Consider the following 22,763-nt stretch of genomic DNA (forward strand, 5'->3'; position numbering starts at 1 on the left):
GGGCCCTGAACCAACGCCATCAAAGCTGTGGACTCACCAGACAGCAAGCACAGAGCCCGCACAGGCCTGTGTGGTCATCTGTGAATAGCCCTGTGACTGTCAGTTTACTGCTCTTATGGTGTGTGAACGGGTGTGTGTTGGATTCTTGTGTCTTCTCTTGGGCTCTTTTTCTTCTCTTTGTTTTGCCCAGTTCTGATGTGTTACTGTTTGTTTTATATTTTATATTACATTGCATTATATTATCTCCTAAAAGCAGTTTTCTAATGAGAGACACAACGGATCTGGATGGGATGGGATGTAGGGAGAAACTGGGAGAAGAAAGAGGGGAAACCATAGTGAAGACATATGTGAGAGAAAACTCTATTTTCAATAAAAGAGGGGGGTGGACCTGAGCTTGACTCAGTGGACACAGACAGCCTTCCATGCAGGAAGCCTCGGGTTCCATCCCCAGAACACATGAGCTAGCGCTGGTGCATACCTGCGTGTCCTCAGGAGGTGGAGGCCGCAGAATCAGAAGCTTAAGGTCATCCCGTGGCTACCTGGCAAGTTCGAGGCTCACCTGGGCTACATGGGACCCTACCCCCATCCCCCAAAAGTTATACAATAAACACATCCTTAGTATCGATGAATAGCTTCACTGGCCTGAGTGACTCTAGTGTGTCTTTCCTGGTGGAGCTGGTGTGCATGCCCACGTCACAGCATATATGTCCGGCGGCTGTGTCCCTCCATGGGCAGGACACTGCACTGGATGCAGTTCATGAGCCTGTCTAGGTGGGTAGGCCTGGTGCTCACCTATGACAGAAACTCTTTCCTGACCAGCTGGGCTCCGGCCCCTTAGAGAGCTCCCCTTTTATGGGCAGCAACCAGCTGTGCTGCCCAGTGGTCACTAATAAGACACAGTTTTTCTCTCTTTGACTTCAAGTAGGGGGTGCGGCCCCCAGCTCAGAGCTAGCCCCTTAGTCCTGAGTGTTGAGGAGCTGCCCTGGGGAGTTTGAGGAAGAGGCCAGGCCGAGATTGATTTGGTCCACCTGAGAATTGTGGTAGGCCATGCCAGCTTCTCTGATGCACAGATGCACGGAACCCAGACATTTTGTTTCTAGAGAATGTAGAGAGATGCCCTATACCTGCTCTAGGATGGCAAGAGGCTCTATCCCAAAGACCAAGTCATGCAGCACCTAAGGTATGGCGTCTGAAATTGTCCTCAGGCTTCTACATGCACATGAACACACACACACACACACACACACACACACACACACACACATACACTCACACATGCACATATGCATGCACGCATGTATGCATGCACCAAAAAAAAAAAAAAAACACATGCAAGCATGCACACATGCACACCCCTTCCTGGTGCTGTGGGAACTGCGGTGTCTCCCCTTTGCAGCTCCCATTTTCCAGTCTTAGATGCTCCGGAGACTAACTGTGCCTAAGCTGAGCACTGCTTGCCTTCTCCCGCGGCCATTCCAGAAGGTGGTGAAGCAGATCAGAGGTAGCATCCCCACACCTCCTCTCCCGTCCGCAAAGGTTGTGCCCCTGCCCTGTGGAAGTATCTGAGATGGGATGTGCACCCCATCCCCCCACATGGGAGTCGTTCTCAGGGCAAGGGAGATGTGGTTAGGGAAGACAGTAGGCAGCGGTAACTGTAAACATTTTAATCCCTAAAACAAAGGAGTGTGCAAATGTGCTCATGTACGGTAAGTAGAGCCGGGTCAGCGTGGAAGACAGAGTATGCATTCCTGGGAAGCACGCGGGAGTCCTGGGTGGCCCAGAACTTGGAAGAGGAGTGCATCCTCTCTAATCTCTCATCCTGGACCCATGCACCACTGTTGTTGGTGACTTGCACTTACATCTGTGCAAAGGTGATAAAGGAGACTCGAAGGCCTCTCTGACTTAGGGGCTGTGGCTCCTGTGCTCTCAGATGGTGAGAGTAGCGTGTAAAATGCCAGTGACGTAGCATGCAGCTGTTCTAATTTAACCAGTGCAGGAAGGAGCTAGTCACGGGCCCTGCGCACTCTAGTTGTTTTGAGATGTAACATGGCTTTCATGAGAAATGTCCGACGTTTGAGTGGAGCCTGAGGGAGGAGATAATGTGTTCTCCTCAGCCCCCACGGTGTGCGAGTGTTTTCAAAACCTGAGATAACGTTTTTTTTTCCTAGAACAGCTCTCCCTTTCCCTCGGGAAGAACTATGTGGCTTTGGAACGGGGAAGAGTAGCCATCTTTCCATCAGACACGTGCTCCACTATTGCTCCTCGGAGGTACTCTGCTGGGAAGCCGTGTCATCCAGACCCATGTCCTCCTGGCTTGCTCTCCGGCACAGCACCCCCAGGCTCTCCTCCACAGCCTCTGCTGAGCGTCGGTCGTGAAGCTGCCCCTGCTCTGGGCTGTCGGTGGGTTCACATGGCTCTGAGAAGTGCTTCAAAAACAGAGAGAACAGAGATGGCTCTTACTCTGCTCACTGCCTGGGTCTCCGGAGCCACCCCGCCCACCACTCAGACATAGGAACTGAGGTGGCCGCACGCTTTGAGGGTGGGCTCTCAAACCGGGTCAGAGGGCAGTACAGACAGGTCGCCTCAGAGGTTAGGCTGTGCCACCAAGCTGCATGCGTGTGAGGGCTTTGCTCAGGAGACACGCCCCAAATCCAAAGGTGGCTCGAGGGCGTGGCCTGTGTATGCCTGCCCGAGTAAGGAAGCTGCCATTGCAGCTTCATCTCCGCAGTGACACAGAAGCCTTGGATCCCAGATGCTCGGAGTCCTAAGGACCTGTCATCCTTGCTAGAGATGGGAGGACTGCCCGAGCCCTGGAATATTGTTTTAGTAGGTGGAACAAGAAAGGAAAGAGAGATTCAGCGACATTTTATTTAGGCAGTTAAACTCTCGGAAGCTCCTGGAGTCAAGAGTACCTTCCCTCTGGCCAGGAACCACGGCTCTGCCTGAGCTTTGCCTTACCAATTGTTTGTTTTTTCTCTTTCCTAACATAGCACGTAAGAGAACTTGTGAGTGGCAATCCCATTCACTGCCACGGACCAATCTCAGCCGGTCAGCTAATGTTGGTTAGCATTGCTTCTGGGCTCGTAGCATCTTACTTAATTGAACCTTGTAAAACTCCTGGGATGAAACCCTTGAAAGTGGCTAGCCATCTTTAAAATCGTGAGTTCGTGACAGTTTAACTCCAGTGTCTACCCCTGTCTTTTCTTCTCCCTCAGGTCACAGTGGCCTTGGGAAGAAAGGAATTCTGCTTCCATAGGATGGGTGAGCTCCCATTTGTGGGTTTCTGGCTTATGGAAAGAATTATGTTGAGATACACCAGGTCACCCTCATAACTCCCACAGGGCTTTCGACCCAAAGGCTGGATATTCTTTCATCTGCTATACAGCAACCTGCCCTGGAAGGAGGCTAGGGGATCTGACTGGTGGGTGGAGCAGCCCTTACCCGAGCAGCGTGACCCATGGCCCTGGCAGAGGAACCCATCACAATGTTGACACTGCTGGATGACTGGGTGTCGCTGGTGTTGCCTCCTTCTGCAGCAGAGAGTCCGGATATGACAAGCGCACTGGAGAAGCTCCTTTTGCCGAAGAGGAAGCTGAGTGTGGAGCTGGTGGAAGAGCCCAGGCTAGACCGAATGAGCGCCTCAGCCCGCTCTCGGACGCTCAGGTGGCCCGTGGTGGTGACGGGAGGTGGCTGGCAGTGCAGAGATGCAGCTGAGGCGTGCAAGGAGAGCCGGCTGCCTGAGGGCCTCTGGGCTAGCTCATGCACAGATGTGGATGTGTGAAGGAAGGCCTGGCGGCTTTCCAGGATGGGGCCCGAAGAGCTCAGAGTAGCTGGCCTCTGGCTTATTGCGGAGTGTGCCTGGACAGATTGGCTTCTGCCCTTCCTTCTGCCTATAAGAGAAAGCAGAGCACGTGGCCAAGCTCAAGACACGAACTTTCTGAAAACATTTCCTGTGCGAACCATCGGAACGCTTTTAGACGTAGAATTTCATTTCAGGGACCGCAGGAGCCAGTAGGGATGTTACTAGGTGTTATTCTGTCGCCTGAGATGTATTGTTTAATGACTGTTCAATGAAATATTTTTCCTAATTGTGTGTGTGTGTGTGTGTGTGTGTAGGTGTATTTGTGTGCAGTGCCCTTGGAGACCAGAAGTGGTGCCCTGGGGCAGCTGTGAACTGACATGGGAATAGAACTCTGGTCTTTTGTAAGAGCAGTAAGTCCTCTGAACCACCGTGAAATCTTTCTGATGCGGTCTATGACCACTGTCTGTCCAGGAAGCTGATACCAAACGAGAGAGGCTGAGAAAGGTAAGAGCCCTGGGGTTCTGTAGCACAGTGGGTTAACTGGTTAGAAGACTTTGACGGTGCCTCACATCGAAATGACAGCTGTGGAAGGGGTTACACATGACAGTTACCCAGGTTTGATCATTTCTCAAGGTGGACACACATCAGAGTGTCATTCTGCGTCGGGTAAACATGGCCGATCAGGAAATAAAACTTCTTAAAATCTTAAAAACAGAGCATTATTGCCTCGGGTGGCCAGTTATACCCATATCTGTGTGGTGCTGTGGACGTCTGCACGGCATGTACCCCAGAAGCCCAGGTCCATCCAGAGACAGCCAGCAGGTGTGGGCGCTGACCATTCAGCCTTTGGTCACAGTGATGGTGCGCTCCTTTCTAAAGGGCATTCACTGGTGACCTGCCTGGGCTTCCTCTGGGCTATGAAAAATGGGAGTCTCAACTTGAGGTGACATGTGGGGTCCCAAGGACTGATGCTGTCCTCTCTGGGCTGAGTGGACACAGGGGAATGGCCTTGGCCCTCAAGGTCCCTGAGGAGCCAGTTGGGTGTGACTTCTTCTAAAGGGCTGAACATTATAAGCAAGGAGTCTGGAAAGGCCAAACATCTGTGGTTCCGAAGCTGATCTCTGTCTAAAAGCCTCCACAAGCCAGTGTTCTTCACCGGCACTGGGCAAGGCCTTCTGCTGACCCAGAGAACAACCAGAAATATGCCTACAGAGTATGTAGAGAGCTGTACATAGTCCATGCAAGACAAAGGGCCTGCACCGGTCCTGAAGCTTCAGCTACTCTGTGTGTGTGGTATACACATGCACTCACACGTGTGTCTCTGTGTATGGAGGCCAGAGCTGATGCTAGGTGTTCAGGGTGACTGGCCATGAGCCTTGGGGATTCTCATGTGCATATTCACATAGTGCCTATGTGTGGAGGCCATAGGTGTCATCCTCTATTGCTCTCTGTTCGGAGTGTCTGGCCATTAAGCTCCAGGGAGCCTCCTCTCCACCCGCCTCACAGTGTTGGGATTAAAGACTGCGGTTGCTCCAGGCTTTTACCCGGGTGCTGAGGATCTGACCTCGGATCCAGGCTCAGCCAACATGCATCGTCCAGACTGAGCCGTCTCCCCAGTTACGCATCACATGCTTTTTCAGCTTTTTTGTTGATCTCCCCCCATCTTAATTTTGCAAATAAACAACACCGAGCATCAGGAAAGCTGCATTAAAACCACTGCACTTCGCAGACTCATTATCTTACAATTAACTTATGTTTCCAGCGACTGCATTATCACATCATGAGCATTTCTAGGGGAAAACCTTCAGATCGGAATGGGATGCAGTGTAAATTATACTCCTTGGTTCATTGCAATCGCTTTGTCTTTGATTATTAGCTGGAAGGTTATGGTGAGAGTCCTTAGTGATATAAAATAACAACCCTTCTCTCTGGTGCGGGACTCAGACTAGTGCTGGCTTTCTATCCATTCGTGGTAAGTAGGTCACTTTCGAGACCATCTCTCTCACAACGTTTACCGTTGAGCAGGATGAGGTGACTCTGGCTTGTGAGAGACTGTGTGAGGTTGACACATGGAAATCTTGGCACTGGGCACGAGTGTGAAGTGCCCAGCACTTTGGTGTGGAGGCCTAGGCTTCAGACAAGGGATCAGAACAGAAACAAAAGATAGGAACCAGGGCAAGGAGCAAAGACGGGGGTGGGGTGGGGTGGGGGGTAAGCCCATCTCAGCGAGTGGTACATAGGAGGCGAGTCCTGGCAGTCAGCAGAGTGGTAAAGGTCCTGCTGGAACTGTGCACTGAGTACTGCTAAGCGACTGCTTCCCTTCTTCCTCACCCTGTGTGGCAGCATGCCTCTCTGTCACGCGATAGCTAGCAACAATAATATGAAGAACTGGCTCCCCCAGCCTCCTGAGTGACATCCAGTTTGTGGTACTCTTTGGGAGGCTGAACCTAGAAGAAGGGAGTCAGGGGGAGCTGGGCAGACCAGCCCTTAAAGTTACCGCCTAGCTTCCCCCTGAGCAGTCTATACTCTATGCCTGCAGACTGAGCCTGCGCATTCCCGCCACAATGAACACTCTGTCCCCTGAGTTAGTCAAGTGGGTTTCTCTGTGACGAGCACGACCTTGTATGTTTCTGGATGGAAGAGAATCACAGCCGGTAGCTCTTCCTTTGAACAGGGAAGGAACATGTCTCCTCTCTCCCTTTCTCGTTCTCCAAGTCGGCAGGGCACAGGCTCAGTGCCCCTTCCCTCATCTTGCTAAGACAGGGAGGGATCTTGGCTATCTACCATGTTCCTGCCCCCATTCCTGCCCACAGTGGGGAAGGGGCTGCTTCAGGACGAATGAGTTGTAGTTCTACCCACCAGAGGGAAGGTCACTGTCAAGTGACAGCCAGAGGCTGTGGCAGGCAGGGATATAGCCAGTGGTAAAAGTGGAAGGCTGGGGGTGTGTGGGTGCCCTGGGGCTCAGCCATGTCCGGGCTAGGACAGGCTAGCAGCTGAAGGAGGAGACATTGGATAGAAGCAGAGGCTCATGGTCTATATTTCCTCGGCTGCTTACTAGCTGGGTACCACGGGGGCAGTAACTTGCCTTCTCTGTGCCCCATATCTCCATCTGGGAAGGGAAGACAGAGCACCCCTAAGGGCCTAGAGTCATGGAGAGTGTAAAGGATTCTGGTTAAGTACAGCCCACATGTGGTGTCCTAAGATTAGCACTGTGCCAACAGCCTCTGCAGCAAGGTGCAGGGGTTACATGGAATGCAGAGCAAAGAAGGCACCACAAGCTGGGCTGGGGCTGGGCGATCCTCAGCCCAGGACTGATTAGATTCAAGGGCTAGGAGCCCAGGCTCTGGGAACGTGCTACTTCAGAGCTGGGCTGGACTCAGCAGAATAGTTTTAAGAAGAAATAATTGATAATAATACAATATTTAAAAATCACTGCCTGCTTTAGCTTTTCAAATATGTTGTACCAACACAAGGCCCTCCGAGTCTGAAGGTTAGTGGGAGGGACCTCTCTGCCATAGCCTGGGTCTTGAACCAAGTATGGCATCTGGACTCTCCAGCTTCAGCTGCTAAGGGTACTTCTCAGCCCTGAAAAGGCAAAGGCATTCCTTCACCAAGAAGGGCCTGCCAGGGCATCTGACACACTCTGACCCTCGCCAGCCTCACTGTGGCCAGATGTGTTAGCAGCAAGAACAAGAAAGTGAGATGCTCACTGGCTTTCTTGGAAAACCACCTGTGTGTCCTTGAAACATGCTTGTCCTGTCAAATCAAAGGTTATGGAAACAATGTGGACCACCCTGCCCTGGCATCTGGGGACAGTGGGCACTGTGCTGGGCTCAGGGAGGCAGCAGCTAGCAGCTGGTGGGACTGTGTTGGCTCCTCAGTAGCTGACTGTAGCAGCTTCCGCTTTTCCTCTCGACTCACTGCTCAATTTGCTGTGTGTCGACCACCACCTACCAGCCTTTCTGTTATCTACTGTCCATCTTCTTCTCTATAGTCCCCAGTTCTCACCTTCCCTCATGCATGTACCTGCTACCTACCACCTCTCTCATATCTCTCTCTCTCTCACACACACACACACACTCATACACACACACACACTCACACATACACACACACTCTCACACACACACTCACACACACACACTTTTCTTAGCTATCTAATCTATACTGATCATCTATTGATATATGTCATTTAGAGCACCTATATCTAATACTTATCTTCCTACCTCTCAGGTCAACTATCTTCATGTAACTATCAACTATCTGTATATCTTCTGTCTGTCTGTCTATCTATCTATCTATCTGTATATATTCTGCTATCTTCATCTGTCTCTCAGTCTATGTCTGTCTATCATCCATCTGTATATCTTTTGTTTATCCTTATCTCTTATCTGTCTTTTTATCTATCTCCCTATATCTATCATTTATCTGTATATGTCCAGCTATCTTCATTTATCTGTCTGTCTGTTTATCTATATATCTACCTACCTACCTACCTACCTACCTACCTATCTATCTATCTATCTATCTATCTATCTATCTATCTATCATCTACCTGTATATCTCCTATCTATCAATCTATCAATATCTATCTGTATATCTCTTATCAATCAAGTACATTCCGTGACGTCAGCCCTGTGGTCCTGGGCACTCACCTGCCCTCTGAGCCTCTCCTCTGGGTGAGGCCCATTGCTGGGTGCCTCCTTTCCTGGGTTGATCTGTGCTGCTGTCCCGGCTCTCACCACTAGGGGCATTACCGCCACCCACTGGTGGCGCAGCTCCATCTCCATCTTCAATGTTGCCACCACTCCTCTGGCCCACACTGCAGTCCTTTCTCATTCTGTGGGAGGGATGGAAGCTTCAGGGTCTCGCCAACACATCTCTCATACAGTTGCGCACCACGCAGTGACAATAGTTGAGACGGCGTGGCTTCATGGGATTGTGTTCCTTGTGCTATGTAGCTCTGGTGTTTTGTAGGCTGGATCCCCATTGGAAGTGCCACCCAACTGTACTGCTGATCCCCAACCCTAGCCATGAGGGAAGTGAGTGGACAGGCATTCTTTCCAGGTAGACAGCACCCCTGGACTGCAAGGGGTAGGGGTTCAGTGTATAATCAACAAATAGGCATGCAGGATGAAGAAGCTCCAGTCTGAACCTGTCTGAACCTTCCTTCCATAGGAACCCATCAGGAGCGTAGGCACACTCAAGCAAAGCTTAGGATGCCGCCAGCAAACGGAGGCTCGTCATTGCAATGGGAAGAAGAGGGCACTGAAGGACCTGCTGGAAGGTTCGGGGTTGGCTCTCTCTGGCAGCCAGACACTTTAAAACACCCACGAGAGCTGGGAGACGACTCAGACAAGCACTTGCAGGGCAGTGTAGGCCTGAGGACAGGATATGGCCTGAAAAGCCCCTGTGAAGAAGCCGGGTGTGGTGTGCACTTGTAATCTCAATGCTGGGTGAGAGGAGACAGGCAGATCCCTGAAGCTCACTGGAAAGCCAGTCTAGCCTAACTGGTGAGTTGTGGGTCAGTGACAGGCATTGTCTTAAAAAACCAGAAAGAAAGGACTATATAGCTTTGTCCTTTCGATGCCGCATGTGTAGGTGTGCCTCAACATCCCCCCCACACACACATTGCATGCACATGCAGGAACATACATGAACACACTTATGCATGTTCATGCACAAGGCATACATATACTCATGCACACACATGCACACACATGCACACATACATGCACACACACATACATGTACACACATGCGCATGTGTATATGCGCACACATACACACATATGCACGAATATATACACACATACAATCATGAATGTTACCCAAAAAATGATACCCAAGGTTGTCCTCTGGCCACCACACTCAACTGCCCAAAGACACACACAGGCACATACATGAACACACACACACAAATATTAAAAAAAACCCATAAAAGTACCCACACTATCTCAGACCAGGTTGAGGGAAAGTGACTTTGTGTGTCTGACACTCCCCGTTGATCCACCCCATGTGGGTGACCTGTCAGGGGTCACCTGGGCACAGCAGGTGCCCTCATATAAGACAACAGTGACCAACAGTGACCACCATCATGTCGCTGAGATCAGCTCCACACACTCTTCCCCAGTGCCCAGGCAGAGGCCTCTGGGAAGTCCTACCTCAGCCACCGCGTCTGGAACCACATCCTCACACGGTTCAGTGTGACAGGTCCGCCCCAGACACTCTGCAGCTGCTTGTGGGTGCCCAGGTAGGACGTGGTCAGCGGGGAGACATACATGGGGTATCCCAGTGGCTGGTCACAGGATGAGTTAATGAGGTTGCGCAGGACCTGCTTGTTGTTCTGGATGCTTCCGCGCTCTGGGTTGCGGTTGCGCAGGAATATGAGCTCCTGCTGCTGCCCCGCCCAGAGTCCGCGAACACACTCCTTGTTCACCTGTAAGCAGGGGTTAGGGTTGGGAGAAGTGCAGGGCCCCTGGCTATCAGTCTGGGGTTTAACCCGTGGAGAATGGATGTGGTTCTAGGACAGGGAGTCTGGGGGTGTCATACGTGGTCTAAGGCCGTTGTCTCAGTTCTGAAAATGACATCATGCTCATGGGGGGAGCTTAGGGAAAAAATAACAAGGACATTCGATTTTTCTCTTGGTCCCATTCATAGGAGCTTCATGAGGAAAAGGGCTCTTATACTCAGAAGAAATCACTAGAAAGTTCTGGAATTCTGAAGTAGATATGCTTAACTTGCAGACAATAGACCACATGTCCTACATCACAACTTAATCACAACTTACTTAAGACGTAAGAGACTAAAACAAAACAAAACTCTGCTGAGAATTTGCTTTTCTATGGAGGGAGACCACTCCAGGAGGGAACCAAGGCTTCCAGGCTGCTTCCCTGCCCCGCCTCTCTCTGCTGGCTATCAAGTCTCTGACCTAGGGACCGGTTTTGTCAACTGCAGCCTCTGTCTCCTTGTTCTGTGGTGGACAGGGACTGGGGTGTGAGTCTGACCTTGATGACCTTGAAGCTCAGGAAGCCCCTGTGAAGCATGATGATCTTGTACTCCTCCGCTCCCTCGTCCACCACGCGCCTCAGTGTCAGCAGCTCCTCCTTGTTGGACAGCACCGCTCCTCTCCACGCTGGGTCGCCCTCATGGCAGATCACCACCTTCTTCTCGAAGGACTGGATGGCCTCAAAGAGAACTGCAGGGTCTTCATACTCATCGGGGCATGTGAACTGGTCCTGGTGGGGAGAGCCCAGGTGGGCTCAGTGAGGCCAGAGCTGCTGGTTCTGGGCAAGGGCAGAGGGGGGACTTGCGGTGGCCTCCTCATTCCCCCCACGACCCCACCATGTTACTGAATCCTAAGCCGGGAATTCAGGGCATCGTTGCCCCTCATCAGCCTAGGAAAGAGCTGCATTGCTCAGGCCTCTGACTTAGGCCAGGCCCCCTCTTCCCAGTGAACCTCCACCTCCTCCTACAAGAGAATGGCCATTAGCTAATGTTACATTTAGACCACCCCAGTATTTTCAAAGCTAAATCTTGAATAATTCCCGGGGCTCTCCAGAAAAGAGGTACCATGCTTTGAGACAGTATCATATTCTGTAGCTGAGGCTGACCTAGAATAATTCACCATCTTAATTATTATTTGACTATGTATGTAATACACTCCAGAAAGAGATGAAGGCTGTGTTATTGACTTTATCCCTGTGTGTGTGTGTGTGTGTGTGTGTGTGTGTGTGTGTAATTGTGTGTACAGGCCAGAGGGCAATCTTCGGTCTCTTCCTTTGCTGGCTGTCCACATTTTGTTGTTTTGAAATGGGGTCTTTTATTGATCTTAGAGGTCAGCAGTTTGGCTAAGCTGGCAGCTCAGTGACATGCACCTCTTGTTTTGGCGTCCACACCTAGGTTTTCTAGCTGGGTTCTATGCTTCATGATTGCACAGAAATCCCATCACTGACTGAAATATCTGACTAAGGCATCCCCCAGCCTCATCATTTATTTCTCTCCTCGCTGCAACCCAACAGTGGACACAAACAATCTAAAGGAAGCCGTTCTCTGTGTCAGCTTATGGTTTAAGAGGATTCATGCCTCACTCCTTGGCTGAGTCAAGCCTAGGCTAGTGAGGAGGCAGAGCATCCCTGGGAAAAGGATGGGGGAGGAGATTGCTCACCTTATGGAGAGGGCAGGGAGTAGTGTGACAGGGTAGACTCTTTTTCCAGTTTGAGATGAATCCTTTTTACAGAAGTGGCTCTTTACCTGGTGTAGTTTCAGGGACATCCGGATGGCTGGAACAACGACTTTGTGCAGTAGGTCCATGTCAGCGAACACCCACTCATCTCGAGCCGTGACTCGGAAGTCACCTTTGAAGAGGGCGTGCAGGCCATAGAGGAATGAGTCCAGGCTGTAAGACACAGTCACACTGCTGTGGGCTGACTCTGTGTAGCTCACGACCTCTTCACTCCCACCAGCACCTACATTTCCTGGCTTAGGGGCTGAGGAGATGGCTCGATTGATACCCACAAGCACAAGGTCCTTCTGCACAAACATGAGGTCCTGAGTTCCCAGAACCTACATTAAAAAGCCATACGTGTGGTGTGTGCTTGTGATCCCAGGGCTGAGGAGGCAGAGGTAGAATGCTCCCGGTTCCAGACATTCAGTGTAGCTTAATCAATGAATTCTAGACCAATGGAAGAGTCAATCTCAAGTAAGATGGATGTTACAAGTTTAGAAAGAAATGTACGGACACTTACACACACATACACAATCTTCCTATATTTTAGACTGACCCAGTATGAAAAGAAGAAAGGGAACCTTTGTACTTTTCCCTGAACCTCTGGTGCCTAGCTCTACAGCTAGGTATGAAGTATGCCTTAGTGTACCACCATCTCCCATCACCTTAGTAAGACATGATCTGCATGTGAAACCGAGTCCCAGAATGGCACGGCAGCGGGCTCCCCCTCCCCTCCCCAGCCACACTGACTCTCCCACATATACTAGGAGGACTTCTCTTCTTGAGATTTCATGGCTGTGTTAACCATCATAGAAATCGGATCCTACCAGAAAGAATGAAAAATAATCAAATGTCACCCAAGCATGGACTTGGGTTCTTAGAACATAACTGTTCCCATTGTCCCATTTTGTTCATGACTAGGAGAGAGAGAGAGGGTGGTGAGGGTCAAGGTTAGCATTTTCACCAGGTTTTCAAAACGGCCATCTGCTCACAGAGCTGAATGAAGAACAGCATATCACACAGGGGAAGTCACTCAGGGCCTGGGGCCTTTTTCTGAGTGAACAAAAGGAAGGGGCTCAGGAAATCTATATGTCCTGTATTTGGGGGTCAGGAAGGGTGGTCTTCCTCTCTTCCACTTTAATTTCTATACTACTCCTTCTCATGAGATGCAAGGGCGTGGCAAAGAGGCCACTGCAGCACAGGAAGGCTGGTTCCTTGGGCTGAGGCTGCCATCAACGAGTGACACCTGCCATTTGCTCCCAGGGAAACATCAGGGATGCTTCTGTTGTCGGAAAGGCACTAAGCATAAAAGTGGGAGATGAGGTGCCAAGTCATGGGCAGGGTGAATGCAGGCAGGGATTGGGGGATTCCACATTATACACTCGGTGTAGGAGGAAAAAGTCCTTTTAGATGTGGGAACGAGGAGACAGTGCAAAGGAAGGCTTGAGGATTCACCCAGAGATCCCCAGCCAACACCAGCAGACACAGCTGCAGGCCATTGTTCCCTCCCATGCCACCCACAGTTCCATCTAAGGCCTCAACAGTCTATATCTACTTCAGTTATCAAATCTCTTTCCCGAAGCAATGTCACACTGTGGTGCTTATGGCTGTTTCGTGAAAGTGGCTCTCCACATGAACCAGAGTCCAAGCGCAAATCCCTTCAGCCTAGGAAACCACCCCTTGACCCCACACATTGCAGAGTTCTAATGGGAGGTGTTTCATAACGCTCCTTTTTCCCTGGAGGGAAAGCGAGCAGGCTAAAGCAAAGCAGGGTAGGGCAAGGAAGGTGGAAAGCTCTAGAACGACCTAAGTGAATTTAGATTTGGAGCCGTGTGCTTTTAAGGGTCTACTGAGAAACCCGTGTGATTGTGCACAGTTAGAATCTCTGAGCTGGGAGATAGAGATAGTTGTCCTGTGTTTCACTGGGCAGCCAAGCCCGTCTAACACAGGGAGAGGCCCAAGCCACTGAAAAGAAGTTGTTTCTAAAGCAAAGGCAGATGGTGCCTGAAGAATGGCAGCCAAGGTTGTACCCTGGTTTCTACATAGGTTGGCACACACACATGTGCGCCTGAATCCACACACTCCTTGGCTGGACTGAGTAGACACACGCTCACCCAGCTGGGTCTGGGCGGTCGCTGCCGTGAGATAGTGGTACACAGCACAGTCAGGTTTTCTCTCCGGGAGACTAAGTCCCACTTGCCGACCATCAAGGAGGTAGGCAGGACAGGCTATGTCACCATGGAGAAGCAGCAAACAGATGGCGCCTGTGTCCAGGAAGGGACAGAAGGAAGGAACTAGAACTGGCTCTGACTCCTCCCCTTCCTGTTACTTACTACTTTACTCCCTTCTGGCTCTGACTCCTCCCCTTCCTGTTACTACTTTACTCCCTTCTAGCTCTGACTCCTCCCCTTCCTGTTACTACTTTACTCCCTTCTGGCTCTGACTCCTCCCCTTCCTGTTACTACTTTACTCCCTTCTGGCTCTGACTCCTCCCCTTCCTGTTACTACTTTACTCCCTTTTGGCTCTGACTCCTCCCCTTCCTGTTACTACTTTACTCCCTTCTGGCTCTGACTCCTCCCCTTCCTGTTACTACTTTACTCCCTTCTGGCTCTGACTCCTCCCCTTCCTGTTACTACTTCGCTCTCTTCATGTCTGACCAGTCCTACCATGCTGCTCACATTAAAACCAGGAGGCAAAATAAATCCTTCCTTCTTTGAACACGGTCTTACAGGCATTCTGATCACAGTGACAGGAACAAGAACTGTATCACTTGTGGTCTCTCCATGACAGCTGTCAGTCACTGGGATTGGGCCCATGGGGGAGTCCATGTCTGGGGATAATTTTGATGTCACAACTGATGCAGGGACACTTGGTAGAATCTCGAGTGTAAAAGCAACTCATAACAGCCGCCCAAGGAACTGCTAAAGGCCCAGTGTTGAGAGCCCTCAGGCCTACTGGGAATGAGAACAGTGCTGGAGTTAGGTTCATTGAGTGCCAAAGATAGCCGCCTGGGGTCATCAACTGGGTTTAGTCCCTTAGGCTCTGGGGAAGCAACTTTACCACAGGGATAGTTTCTGCAGGCCTCATCAGGGTATGCCCAGCCCAGATGGAGCAGTCCTGCATTCTGAGTGAGCTGCCATCTTCCACACGGCTACATCTGGGCTTCTGCAAAAGCATCACAGCAAGCGAGGAGCATGTACAATGAGGTGAGTCGCCACTGCCTTCTGTCAGCCACAGAGGATGCCCAGCACGCAGGATCTCAACCTGTGTCAGCAAACCAGGATGGAGCAAGAAACCTGCCACAGGACCACGGTGAGCTCTGTTCCTGTGTGCCTCCCTCCCTTGGTGACATCCACAGACAAGGCATTGACTTTACCCTCACACCAGTTCCCCGAACACAATGGTCCAGATGCCTGGTGCCACCTCTGCTCGTGGGCTGCGTTGGCTGGTAGTGTCTTACCCTTACACCCCCAATAAACCACACAAGATACAATCAGAATGTTGTGTGGTAGAAAGGGGACTGAAAGGCTATGGAGGTGGGTGTGACCGGGGAGAATCAGAACCCAGAGTGCGGCAGCACACTAATGCAGCTCAGGGACAAGCAACAGCTACACCAGGAGACATAGCTGTCTTCAAGGTACACAGCTGGAGCCTCCTTTCCAAACGCCCAGCTCCAGGTCAGCCAGAGAGCCCTGCTCCTTCGGGTTTCAGGGGAGCCTCTGTGGTAAAAGTGTGAGACACAGCTTACCGCAAGTCATCCTGTGGTTTCTTCCCTTTGGGTTAGCATGCAGTATCCCCACCCCACACCAACACTACATGTGTTCCTGTTAGAGCCCAGTTCTACCATTCCCTTCCCATTGTGGTGGATTTGAAACCACGATCCAAAGGATCCTTGCTTCTTTTAACGGGTGCTCACGGTTACAACAAACCAACCAACCCCCAAACCAAAACCAAAACCTAACACAATTCCTGACCAGCCTGACCCTGCTTTCACTGGTGCCCATCCATGGTGGCACTTACCCGTTGGGATCTAGGGTGTGATAGAGCCTATTGGGTTCTAAAATTAAAATATTTCCAACAGGGAGCCTGGCTTGCTGCTAGACTGTGAGTAATACCCAGAATGCCGTTTGTCTCAGCTTGTTCCTTTGGGGCTGGTGCCTCTCCAGGAAGGAACAGACTAGATCCAGAAGCCCCACCTCCCAGATCCTCCAGTCTCTGCCTCCCAGCACTGGATCTCAAGTGTGCACAATGCCATATCCAGGTCTTTTGAGGGGGTGAAGGGATTTGAACTCGGGTTCTCAGGCTTGCTCAGGGAGCACTTTACCCCAAGCCTTCTCCCCAGACCTCACTTTCCATTGTGAGGTGGAGAGCTCCTGACAGGTTGGGGACAATTCCCAGTGAAGTGTGTTAGCATTAATATTTTTCCTGTAGGGCCAATGGCTGACGTGGAGAGATGCATGTGTGTCCTAGTGACCTGGACACTGAGTTAGAATGGTGGCAACTACTCCCATGGGAAATGACCCATTTGGGCAGGAGAGGACATGGTGCCACTCCAAAGGGCACAACATCTCTGAGCTCAGACCATACCGGTACTGGAGCCACCACAGAGTCAATACCCAGGAAGCTTCTAGCACCACGGCCTGGCACAGAACACGGAAGCACAGATGCTACGTGAGGAGGGAGTGATAGACACTCAGGACTAGCTGAGAAGCTCCAGAGCTCACTCCTTCTCTCCTGCCTCCCCCTTTACCGCCCTCCCACCCAGTACGGGGAATCCAGCCTAGTTCTCATACGTGCCAGACAAATACCCAACCATGAACTCTACCTGCAGCCCCAACTTCCTCCTGTCTGTTAAACTCAAACGCTACCTCCTGTGCCATGATTCCGATTTCAGCTGACAAACTGCTTTAATTCCCTGAGTCGGGAGCTTGCACGCCCTCTCAGGTCCCTCCCATTCCCAGTGCTGAGTACTAAAGATAAGGTTACACATTAACCATGGATGCCCAGTGTCTGGGGGGATGGATGTCACTAGTGAGATCATCTTAGCTGGAAAAGTGGGGACAGCGGGGCCAAGCTTGCCTGTGACAGACCTCCTCTGGGGACAGAGGGAAAAGGGTCATCGTAATGGTATGAATGTTTCACAAGCATCAACTTTGCCAGGCACTGGGCAAAAATCCATAGGTTTTTTTGCAACGGTTTGTTAGAAGCATAACTCAGGCTGACCTTGAACTCATTAAGTGGCAGAGGATGACCTTGAACCTCTGATCTCCCTGCCTCTACTTCCAAAGCACAGGAATTACAGGTGTGTGTTGCCATGCATGGCCTAAGGTGGTGCTGGGGTTTGAACCCAGGGCTTCAGGCATACTAGGCAAGCCTTTCTACCTACCTTCTCTTCTTTCAACCTGGAAGGTCTGAGACCTGGAATCCCTGAGTCCAAACTGCCCACATTAATGTTTCCAAATGGAACAGTCTGAAGTTAACAACGACAGGACACATTTTGTGGCCATCCCACCTGATCTACAGAGTAAGGGTGCATCCAAAAGGCTTACAAGGAGGGCCAGGTTTGGAATATTGAAAATGACTGACGGAAGATGTCAGACATAAACCCCAGGCACCCGCACAAGCCTAAGACATCCTACGCTGTCTCCCAGGAGTACCTCATGGCCATGTTATGTGCTGCTGTTCCCAGAGCTCGTCTTCCCAGGATGCACAGGGCAAAGGAAAGTGTCACTAGAGCTGAGTCTTCATCACTGTCGACATGGTCCAAGGTCTTGGAGAGCTGAAAGAACGGGGGCGGGAAGGCAGCTGTCAGCCTGGCTCTCACATCTGAGACGGAAGCAGGCTTCCGTGGAGACAGTGTAGCCAACCAGTGGCTCTGCAGTAGCTTCAGAGTGGGGGACCCTCCTGTGCTGCCCACAGCAGATTCTCTTATGGCTGGACACACGGGGAAAACACCGAGTCAGGAAGTTCTCTTGTTGATTTCATGATATTCCCAGCAAGAAGCAGTTAAGGATAAAAGGAGTTTTCTGGCCCCACAGAAGAGATGCACCCCATCATGATGGGGAAGACATGGCAGCAGGAGAGAGCAGGTGACTGGTCACACGTGTGCACAGTCAGGAGGCAGAACTTGAGCAGTGTGCAGGTCTGGGCTGTGAGGCATCAAAGCCTATGGGGTGGTTTGAATAAGAATGCCACCCACAGGCATGTGTATTTGAATGGTCAGTCACACGGGAGTGGCAGTTTTGAGAAAGGACTGGGAGGTGTGGCCTTGTGGCAGTGGATATGACCTTATTGGAGGAAGTGTCTTTGAGGGTGACTTGGAGGTTATAAAACCCATGCCAGGCCCAGTTTCTCTCTTGCCTATGGGTCAGGATGTAGAAGTCTCGCTACTTCTCCAGCACCATGTCTGCCTGTGTACTGCCACACTCCCCACCAAACTGTAAGCAAGTCCCCAATTAGACGATTTTTTAAAAATAAGAGTTGCTTTGGTCTTGGTGTCTCTTCATAGCAATAGAGCAGTGACTAAGAGATCCTGCCTCCACTGATCCACTGATCCACTCAGTCTAATGAGCCCCCCCCCCCCCCGTTTTGAGATTCTACAACCTTCCTAGCTGTAGATCCACTGGACGACCAAGTGTTCACACATAGGAACCTGTAGGGGAGACATCTCACATTCAAACTACAACAGGTGCTTTCAGGAACAAGGTGGTAAAGTTAGATCTGATGAGTTTCATACTATGACATGGTTAGGTCACAGAGACAGTCACCCTGCCCTCTAAGGTATACCCACCACTACCATCTCCTGACATGGAGGAAGACTCGCAGAAAGCCAGATCAAGGAGGGGCTTTCTTTTCTCCCTCAGCTAAGGGCCCTTTGAACACACCATAAATTCAAAATCTATAATTAGTTAGCAGTCAAAGTCAGGCCCAAGGTCAGCAAGCCCAGCCACCTAGGAGGCTAAGGCAGGAGACTGCCAGTTCATGGTCTGCTTGAGCTGCAGAATGTATTAGAGGCCATGTTGGACAACGTAGCAAGAGACTGTCACAAAACAGGAAGTAGAAAAGGGAGCAGGGTGGGCATATGAGTCAGCCAGTGATAGATCACCGGCTTATAGTATAAGGTCCCAGGTTCACTGCCTAGTATCACGGGGGTGATATATAAATAAGTAAGTAAATATATAAATACACACACACACACACATATATATATACATACATACATAATATAGAATATTCTACAGACTATATAATATATAATGTATCATACAGAATATTACACACATATACATCTCTACGTGTGCATATAAATTTTTTCTTCTGCTTACAAAGGGGACACATCAAAGACTCCTTTCTCTTTAACTAGCACATCCCTAGGCTGACACTGGCTCCCTGACTCTGAGAAGTCATGCACATGTATACACACCCATAGGCATGTTCTTCCCCTGAGATGAGGTGTTTCACTAAACCCGAAACTCACTGGCTTGGTGCTGGGTCCCTGCTCCATCTCACTAGAACCAGGGTTACTGACATGCATTACTGACCCCCAACACCAAAATGCAATTTTAAATGAGGAAGTTTCTAGTATGCTACACTATGGCCTTAAGCTGTCATGACCCTGAGCATAGTTTAAAGCAGACAGATATCTTCAAAGCTCTGTCATTGGGCACAAACATAGTATCGCCTCATCAGGTACTAAACCTTTATTTGCTTCAGTACTAAACATTTATTCGGAACACGATTTTCCTATCAGCTGTTTTCTTACTGTCGACCTTGGAATGCAGGAGGGGAGAAGAGGTTAAAGACCCTCAGCCCCAGTTCCCCTTCCTACCTCCTGCCTTTTCCCTGCACAGTACTGAATCCATTCCAGGAACACATTACAGTAGCTCGCCCGGGTGATCCCCTGAAGACACGGGACATAGTCGTCATCGATGTTGATGTTAAACATCGCAAGGTCACGCTCGATGTGATGCCACTTGGCAAAGGGCTGTAGGGACTTCAGCAGGGATTCATTCTTGACCCATGAGACGAGTTTCGGGGAAGTGACCATGTAGTATATTATGCTCTGCAGAAAGCAAGCAAGATTGTGAGATTTTGTAGCCAGTCCACAGCCAGAAAGACTTTATTTTTTGATTTACTATGTCTCGGTATGAAGGGGCAAGAAAGATGTCTCAGAGGCTAAGCAAAGTCATCATTGTTTCCATGAACAACATCTTTGGCTACGAGGGGTCTGGGGCCTCTAATGGGTCTCTTTTTTTGGCTCTTGGGACAGGGTAAAGGGCATGAGGTCCTTGTGCTCACAGATCATCACTAGGGAAGCCAGGAATGTTAAACACGCAGGGCTGTCTCTTCAAAAGAAGAGATGTATAACCTGTTTTCTGTCCAGACGCCTGGGAATGGAGGCAGCTGATAACATGGTGACCTCTGTGATATCTGCAGGGCCAGGCCACACCAGAGTCCTGGACTCTTATCTCAGATTCTTTCTCCAAAGACCTTATCTTGAACATTGTTTTTCAGTCAACAGAACCCATTTTTGCAAGTCATCGGTACTTTGAAAAGAGATTCAATATATGATCATATTAACCTTGATTGTATCCATTGGGTTGGGTTCCATATTCTCAGGTAACTTTTCTTCCCAAGTCAAGCTGTGTGTAAACATGGCTAAATAAACCACCCGGGGCCAGGCTCTGGAAGTTTTAACCAACACTGGCTACTGAGCCTTCTTGCCTCATGTGGAACAACACTGCTGGTCCTAGGAATTGCAGAGACCCCACACAGGACAGCATTGAATTGTGAAGCTCTCAGTAGGCCTGTCACCATCTATAAACCCCCACCCCCAGCATAGCTCCATCACAAGGACTTCCCCTGTCCTCTTCTGTCCTGCCTGTCTCTGCTTCTTAGAACATACCTCAGACCAAGCCAGCACTTGGTACCTTGGGCCAGAACTACATTTTTCTCTACTGGGCATCCAGGTGGCATATTCTTCTCTTCCTCTTTCCCCTTCTTCCCCCTCTTCCCTCCTTTCTCATATTTTAAACCATTGTGCTCCCTAATCTTTGGATTGAGTATTTGTTAACAGGGTCTCTTGTAGCATAGTCTGAAACTCTCGGTGAAGCCACAGATGACCTTGACCTCCTGATCCTCCTCCTTCCCCGCCTTGAGTGTTGAGCCTACTGATGTGTACCACAACACCTGGTTTTATGCAGTGCCGGAGACTGAATCCAGGGTGCTGTGCATGCTGGGCGATCACTCTGCTGACTGAGCTAAATCTCCAACCTACAGTCCCGGTTCTATGTTGGATCATTTGTCCAGCATCTGAGGCTGTGTAACTCCAACCTGGAGCCTGCCTATGCTTCCTGGATATTTAATTTGCCCATCATGACAAGGACCCCCTGCTGTGGTTGAAAGGTGCCCAGGCTGAGGCTAAACCAAAGCCCTGCTGGGTTTTTCAATAAAGATGAGGTCCCCAAGCCTGGCTGCATCTCTCACCGGGAAGATGGAGAGAAACCTCTGCATGACAGTTTGTGTGGATCAGGAGCCCTGTCTCTCATCCCTGCTTCCCCGAGCTCCACCCACAGCTCTGGGAAACACATCCCACCTTGACGTAGTAGCGGATGAGCACCCTGCGGAGGTCAAACACCTGCAGCATGGTGGCTGCGTTGTTGTCAATGATGCTGTAGCCCTCCAGGATGTACTGTGTGCGTGTGATCTCCCAGGTGAGCCAGCGTAGGTGAAAGGCAGCGTTGCAGGACAACAGGTGTGGCAGGTGGCCGGGTTTGCAGCAGCAGCAGCCTCTGTCATCCTCATCACCCTCCATGATGGCCTCCACCTCCCTCTGCTGGCAGTAGGTTCCTGGCCAAGGACACAATAGACTTTAGATCACACAGAGGTCAGAAGGCATCAGATGGTCTGGAACTGGAGTCATAGGCAGTTAAGAACTGCCATGTGTATTGAGAATTAAACCCAGGTTCCTCTGGAAGAGCAGCTAGTGCTCTTAGCCAGTGAGCCATCTGTCTGGCCCCATGAAGTGTCTCTTTAAGGTGCTAGAATAAGGTATCTGTTCTTAGTTTAAAGCAGGCCTACTACTCAGCCATGATTCTCATAACCATCAACTCTTCAGATGTGTGCTTATGTGCAAGCATGTGCACATATCCCACCTTCCTCTGTGTGTGTGTGTGTGTGTGTGTGTGTGTGTGTGTATCTGTGTAGGTAAGTAGATAGGCAGGCAGGCAAAATGTTAACCTTGAGGCCATTCCTCAGAGCTTTCTGCCTTGTTTTGTGGCACAGGCCTGGAGCTCACCAAGTGGGCTTCGCTGGCTCTGCCTTCAGTGTGTGCACTGAACTTTTTACCTGCTCCCAGTCATCCCAACTTTCCCTTATTCTCTGTGTTTTTGTTTTGGGAACGTCTGTTCATGGTGGCCACATTTGGAGAACCCCCTCAGTCTTTAGTGAGACAACCTGAGGTTAGAGACACCTGCCCTGGAGCACCTTTCTAGACAAGTAATGCTCTGAAACACATCATTGAAAGGCAATACTGTAAGCCCTGGAAGAAAATCAAGGCAGGCCAGCTGGGTCAAGGACAAAGTATACTGGGGTGGGAATGGCATTCTGCTTAGGTTAACCCTTGCCATGAGCACAAAGACTGCACCCCAACTTTTCAGCCAACACAGAAAGAAATAGAAGGAATTCATAGCCTTCCATTCCTGTTGGCTTTAACTCTGCCCTCAGTTAAAGGC

At 50.3% G+C, this 22,763-nt stretch overlaps 1 protein-coding gene across 2 annotated transcripts in view; it reads right to left on the bottom strand.

Annotated features, from left to right (window-relative positions):
- Nucleotides 1-2,252: 2,252 nt before the first annotated feature.
- PCNX2 (pecanex 2) overlaps nt 2,253-22,763 on the bottom strand; it is a gene marked incomplete at both ends in the record, with an annotated part of 142,460 nt that continues 121,949 nt past the window's right edge. For both annotated transcript variants that reach the window (XM_080936582.1, XM_080936581.1), the window contains 9 exons: nt 2,253-2,426; nt 3,442-3,886; nt 8,454-8,642; nt 9,967-10,241; nt 10,810-11,040; nt 12,056-12,200; nt 17,688-17,809; nt 19,859-20,092; nt 21,626-21,879. In XM_080936582.1, coding sequence (XP_080792708.1) covers nt 2,253-2,426; nt 3,442-3,886; nt 8,454-8,642; nt 9,967-10,241; nt 10,810-11,040; nt 12,056-12,200; nt 17,688-17,809; nt 19,859-20,092; nt 21,626-21,879 — 2,069 coding nt within the window. The remainder of the gene's footprint in view (nt 2,427-3,441; nt 3,887-8,453; nt 8,643-9,966; nt 10,242-10,809; nt 11,041-12,055; nt 12,201-17,687; nt 17,810-19,858; nt 20,093-21,625; nt 21,880-22,763) is intronic.

The sequence above is a fragment of the Micromys minutus genome (assembly GCF_963924665.1).
Source record: "Micromys minutus genome assembly, chromosome: 24".
In the NCBI taxonomy this organism is placed as follows: Eukaryota; Metazoa; Chordata; class Mammalia; order Rodentia; family Muridae; genus Micromys; species Micromys minutus.